The sequence below is a fragment of the Gavialis gangeticus genome, unplaced genomic scaffold (genome assembly GCF_001723915.1).
Source record: "Gavialis gangeticus isolate Ggan-Ray unplaced genomic scaffold, GavGan_comp1, whole genome shotgun sequence".
NCBI lineage: Eukaryota > Metazoa > Chordata > Crocodylia > Gavialidae > Gavialis > Gavialis gangeticus.
In genome coordinates, this window is record NW_017729031.1 from 33,583,845 (window position 1) to 33,589,888 (window position 6,044).

Sequence of the window (6,044 nt, forward strand, 5' to 3'; positions counted from 1 at the left end):
AGGGACGGTGGTGCTGCCCTTGTCCCCCTGCCCCTTGGAGGCAGCAGTGTGGGGTGCTGGCGGTGCAGCGCTGGCCTTGACCCCCCCCCCACTACCGCTGTGCCCTGCCAAAAGCTGGCACAGTGCTGGGCCCTGAGAACAGCTGGGGGGGAGGGGGTTGTGCACACCTGGGAGTGCGGGCGCTGGGTGGCAGCTGCTGTGTGCAAGCCCCCCCCACATGGGAGTGGCGGGGGGGTGCACGGGGCCAAAGGCAGAGCGGCGGCGGTGAGTGGCAGTGCCTGCCCACCCCCCATCATTCTTGATAGGCAATTGGCGCGCGTGTGTAATGTGTGCGCGCGTAGGTATGTAGATGTAAGTTTGCTCTCGTATACAGTACGAGCGCGCACAAGCTTCCTCATTGCTAGAGCACCTACATGCAGAGCGGCTGTAGCCGTGAGACCTGTACCTAGAGATGCGTCTCCATGGTCGGTCACTGCGGACGTGGGCCCGAGTGCAGGCCAGGCTGCGCCGGGTGCGAGACCCCACCGCGCCTATGAGGTCTCCGCAGGCGCGGAGAGGCCCCGCAGACCGCTCGCGGGCAGGGGCAGCGGTTTAGGGCGGCTCCGCTCTGTCCGTTCACACTCGGCGGCACCCAGAAGTGGTTCCAAAAATTGCGCTCGACTGGCGGGCGCGAAGTGCTGTGTGCGGCGTCAGCAGGACGGCCCTCACCACGCGTTCATCGGGCCGCCGCGCACCCCAAGATAAGGACGGTTACCGGGCTAGGGCGGCGGCGGGGAGCAGGCGCGGGGGAGGGGCGGGAAGGTCACGGTGAGCTGCACGCCGCCGCTCTAGCCCCCGCTGCCGCCCAGCGCCGCCGTGTCCGTACCCCTCCCTGGCTCTTGACGCTGCTCCCCGCCCCAGCGCATCCCCCTTTTTGTCGGCGTGGAGGGCTTTACCCACAAGGCAGCGCGCCGCCGAGGGTGGTCATTTGCATATGCAGCCGGCAAGGCCGGCCTTAAAGGGACCGCAGTGGAGGAGCTTCTCCAGCACCCTCTGCATTACAGCACCGGCACCCTGGTAACGACGCACAAAAAGCAGGAGCGTTTTGCAGGTTGAATTTCATCTCCTGGGAGGAAGGAGCAGAATGGAGACCTTGCTTTTATACAACCCCCTGCTTGCCAAGCTGAAAAATAGTCTGATTAAAGCGGGTAATGTTTGCATCCCCGTATCGAGCATTCACGCAGAGTTACAGCTTTCAGAGCTGGAGTGGGTCTTTACTTCACCCCTCGGCCAAAGGTTAGGGTGGTCGCTTGTTTTTCCTTCCGTGGGGTTTTAAAATGATCTGTAGCCTCCTTTACTTAAAAAAAAAAAATGCAATCAGTGGAATCAAAAATGATCTCGATCTCCTGACGTTGAAGCAGGGTGCTGGCTGCTGTGCGGTCCCTGGAGCTGGGCTGTTCTCGGTGGTGGCAGGTGATGCAAGAAGGAGCAATGGGCTCAGGCTGCAGCGAGGGAGGTTGAGGTTGGGTGTTAGGAAAAACTTTCCTCTAGGTGGGTAGTAAAGCACTGGGACGGGTTACCCAGAGGTGGTGCAGTCTCCGTCTTTGGAGGTTTTTAAGCCCTGGCTAGACAAAGCCTTGGCTGGGATGATGTAGTTGGGGCTGGTCCTGCTTCGAGCAGGGCTGGACTAGATGTGACCTCCTGAGGTCCCTTCAACTCTCATTTTCTGTTATTCTGTACCCATGGCAGGTCAGGTGTTACATCTGTGTTGTGTCAGGGTTGACAATAGGCGTACGCAGAATTTAAACTATGGGTAGCCGGGTTTGCATAGGGAAGATCCTGCCTCCAGCAAGGGGTTGGACTTCCTCTGGAGGTCCCTTCCAGCTCAGCCAGCTTTATGATTAAACGGTGGTTATGAATAAGCATCCTCACCAGAGCTGAAGACATGAAAAGCTTTTCTTGCAATTAAAAAGTCCTTGCTTCTATTGATTTTGTCTTTCTCCCGACTTGGTTTTGGACTCTGCATTTGGATAATAAAATTAATGCAACCGGTATAACCGCTTGTTATTTGATAATAGCAATTCACTAGAATTGATACCAAAGCGGTAACTTCAGATAACGAGAACAATGCCTCCTAAACCTTTTTGGTATTGTATGGAGTCGCGTTCCCAATCGGCTTCTGGCCGGTCGGGATTTAGGTTGCAAAGGCCGCAAGGGAACGTTTGCTTGTTTGAAAAACGCATCCCCCCCCTTGCCTCTGAGAAGTAGGGTGGTGATTTTTGTACAGCTGCGTTTTCTGCGTGCGAGCGTGTCCGGCTTGCACTGAAGTCTTCCGAAATACGGGTCAGTGGGAACGTCTGGCCCAATCCACGCACGAAAATATTGTTTCTCTTTTACTTGAAACTCTTCAGACTCATCTGTCCCGGCACTTGACGAGGGCTTCGTGCTGACCTGCCATCTCGTTGTGTTCACAGGTGGTTCTGCTCGGGATGGACATCCTGTCGGCGCTGGTGTCACGACTGCAGGATCGCTTTCGAGCCCAGATCGGCACAGGTAAGGGGTCCGGGAGTGCTGGCTCCTCCAAGGTGTGTGAGACCCTCATTCTGCGCCCTGCGCTCCTGTGGAGCCTGGTTGAAGGCCAGGAGGTGAAACGGCTGTAAAGGAGCAGCAGGATGCAGCCTGGCATCTCTCGAGTGAAGGTTTTTTTAATGTATAAGGAGCCTTCCTCCACCCGAAGGCTGCTTCCTGGGGCCTAGCGTCTCGCACCTCCCAGCCTCTCGCACCTTTCCATCCCCATGCACCCGAAGGGCAAATTGTACCATCCCAAACAGCAGAAGTAGAACCTGGCTCCTGCGCCGAGTCCGTCCCTCCCGGTGCTGCTGCCCACGCCTGTCTCCTGCGAACAAGCACGCCATTGCACACTTTTTATTCTGGGGAAGAGCGGGTGGAGGGCTCATAACAGGGACACTGTAGGTTGCTGTCTGCTGGACCTAAGTGCTTTCTTTTCATCCCCAGTGCTGCCCAGTTTGCTTGACAGGCTAGGAGACTCGAAAGACTCGGTGCGGGAGCAGGATCAAGCATTGCTGCTAAAAATCATGGAACAAGCTGCTAACCCTCAGGTATGGCAACGTGCCTCTTGGAAGAAGCAACCCGTGTGTGTGTGTGTATGTGCATGCATGAGGTCCTATTAAAAAGCAAACAGCTGCCTCCGAATCCTTATTTTTTGATTACCTGGCAAAACTCCCCTCCCTGCTGGTGCACAGTATAATTTCTCAAGCTGATCATGCAGAAGCGAGCGTGCAGAGAGAGATGTAGTTAGATCTGGTAGGGCTGGTTTATTAGTGCGCTAAGCTTTGCATTGTAATCCCAGTGGAGTGAGATCAACTCAGCACCCTCCCAAGAGAGATCCCTTGATGCCGTGTGCTTTGCTGGGTGTGGGTCTCCTGGCTGGGTATCATTGAATCTAGGTCCTTGGCGTTCTGCAGGGACCTGAATGATCCTCTGGGTGTTTTGTAAGATGAGGGGTTGCACAGAAAGTCCCCGGTTCCTATCGAGCTGTTACCCCATTTCAGTGGTGTGTGGCACGGGTTAATCGGTGAGGGGCTGAGATCCTTTGCAGTGCAACCTGCTGTCCTGCTCTGTCGGTTCCTTGAGGAAAGCACCAGTTTCTGAGCTTTGCCTCCCATTCATTTGGTTTGTTCCTGGGATCTTAGGCAGAAAGGAGGTGTCACTAATTACTGTAAGGGCCAGTTGGCTGATAGCTGATGCCTTTCCCCTGCAACCCAGAGCTCTGTAGCTGAGGCTTTGCTGGGTGATGAGTGTTATAGGCAGGTTCTGCTGGGTCTGTCAGGTGTCAGTCTGTGTTTTGGGTGTTGAAAGGCATGTGGAGGTAAAACTGAGCATGTCCACCTGTGTTTTTACACATGCCTAAACTTAATGCACGCGTGCCTAATGCGCATTAAGGCGATTTAGGCGTGCATTTACACATGCACGCACTAAGTCACATTAACAAGGCTTGCGTACTGACTTGGGACTAAAGGTAGTCCCAAATCAATTGACACACACAGCATTAATGTACCTGAGTGCGTCTACATGTGTTAAGCTGCTTTTGTTATTTGTGCACAAATTTGATACCTGCTTTTGCAGGTATCACATTTAGGTGCGAATAACCTCAAATCGCCAGTTTTAAGGCGCCTTAAGGGCATGCAGGTGTAGACCTGCGCCCTTAATGCACCTTAAAAATGGCTGATGTGCCTTCAATGGGCACGTGTAGACACACCCACTGTGTGTGTGTGTGTGTGTGAAGGTAGCAGGGAGTTACTGAAAGACCCAGCAAAGAACAAAACCTTAGTCACCCCATGAGATTTAATGCTGCCTTCCTGTAACCTGCACCCATGCTTTCATGAGTGGGTGCAAAGCCTATTTTTACTCCCAAGAGATGTCAAACTGCATCCGGGCTGGAAAAGAAGAAAAACCTCACTCCGTCTCCCCCCCACCCTTGTTTCTTTGCCGTCCTTTCTGTTTCCTGCAGTACGTGTGGGACAGATTGCTCGGAGGATTCAAACACAAGAATTTCCGGACGAGAGAAGGGATTTGCCTCTGCCTTATTGCCACGCTCAACGCGTAAGTTGGGACCTGCTGCAGGTGTGGCTTACATCGTTTTGGGGAGTTGAGTCGATATTTATTTGTGCTGATGCACTCGTATTGTTTTCCTCCTAGATCCGGAGCTCAGAGTCTAACTCTGAGTAAGATCGTGCCGCATATATGTAACTTGCTTGGAGATCCAAACAGCCAGGTAAGGCTTCGGTGAAGTTCTCGACCAAAATCAGTGTTAGCAGGGTGGGGAAGCCCAGCTGGCTTTTGAGGATAAGCAGGGCTAAACGTTTAAATAGCATATGGACTATCTGCAGGTGCCGCCACCTCTTGGTGAATTATAGACCTGCAACTTTTAGGACAAGCCTCAGTGGACTAGTTTAGTTCAGGGGTGCTCAACCCCCAACCTGTGGGTCAGATCTGGGTCACGGTCCTAGGTCATCCATCCCAGTGGGCTCCCTAAAGACCCATGGGAGCCCCAGGCCCTATGTGCTGGATCAGGTGCCCATTCCCAGTGCACAAGGCTGGGTGGGCGCAGCACTGGGCCCCAGGGCCCAACCCTGGTGTGCAGGGGCAGGAGGGGGCAGTGCCAGACCCCCAGGGCCCAATCCTGGCACATGGGGGTGGGAAGCAGTGGCCCTGGGTCCCAATCCTGGCATACTTAGGGGGTGCCGGGCTCCAGGGCCTAATCCCAGTGCTGTGGAGCAGGGAGGGGGCAGTGCAGACACACGGGGCTCGATCTGGCCCTCGGATCAGCCTTGTGCTGCTGATCTGGTCCGTGGCGCGGAAAGGTTGAGCACAACTGATTTCATTGCAATGGGATCTTAGAGCAGTAACTTGAGGATGAATCTGAAGTGATCATCATGGAGCACATCTGCGATGGGCCGGCCTCAGGGATGATGCTCAAGGGCAACCAGCACGGTTTCATTAGGGGCAGGTCATGTCACACCAACCTGATTGCCTTTTATGATCAGGTCACAAAAGCCTTGAATGCAGGTGTCGCCGTGGACGTAGTCTTTCTGGACTTCAGCAAGGCCTTTGACACCGTCTCCCACCCCATCCTCATTAAAAAAATTGGGCGACTGTGGCATTGATGCCTACACAGTCAGATGGATTGCAGATTGGCTGAAGGGTCGTATTCAGAGGGTGGTGGTGGATGGGTCATATTCGATCTGGGGGGAAGTGGGCAGCGGAGTCCCCCAGGGCTCGGTCCTTGGGCCCGCGCTGTTCAATCTCTTTATCAGCTATTTGGACAACGGGGTGAAAAGCAACCTGTTTAAATTCGCTGATGATACCAAAACTAAGGTTGAGGTGAGCAAGCTAGTAGGGAACGAAAGACTGCAGCAAGACCTGGACAGGTTACAGGGGTAGGCTAACAAAAACAGGATGCACTTCAACACTGACAAGTGCAGGGTGCTGCACATGGGCAGTAGGAACCAGCAGCACACTTATAAGATGGGAAACTCCCTTCT

The 6,044-nt window shown here is 54.2% G+C and overlaps 1 protein-coding gene across 9 annotated transcripts in view; it reads left to right on the forward strand.

The window, feature by feature from the left end:
* The window catches only part of CLASP1 (cytoplasmic linker associated protein 1), a 349,913-nt gene that overhangs the window by 78,788 nt on the left and 265,081 nt on the right, over positions 1-6,044 (forward strand). For all 9 annotated transcript variants that reach the window (XM_019522593.1, XM_019522595.1, XM_019522594.1 and 6 more), the window contains exons 3-6: positions 2,454-2,532; positions 2,995-3,098; positions 4,511-4,602; positions 4,699-4,774. In XM_019522593.1, the coding sequence (XP_019378138.1) occupies positions 2,454-2,532; positions 2,995-3,098; positions 4,511-4,602; positions 4,699-4,774 (351 nt within the window). The remainder of the gene's footprint in view (positions 1-2,453; positions 2,533-2,994; positions 3,099-4,510; positions 4,603-4,698; positions 4,775-6,044) is intronic.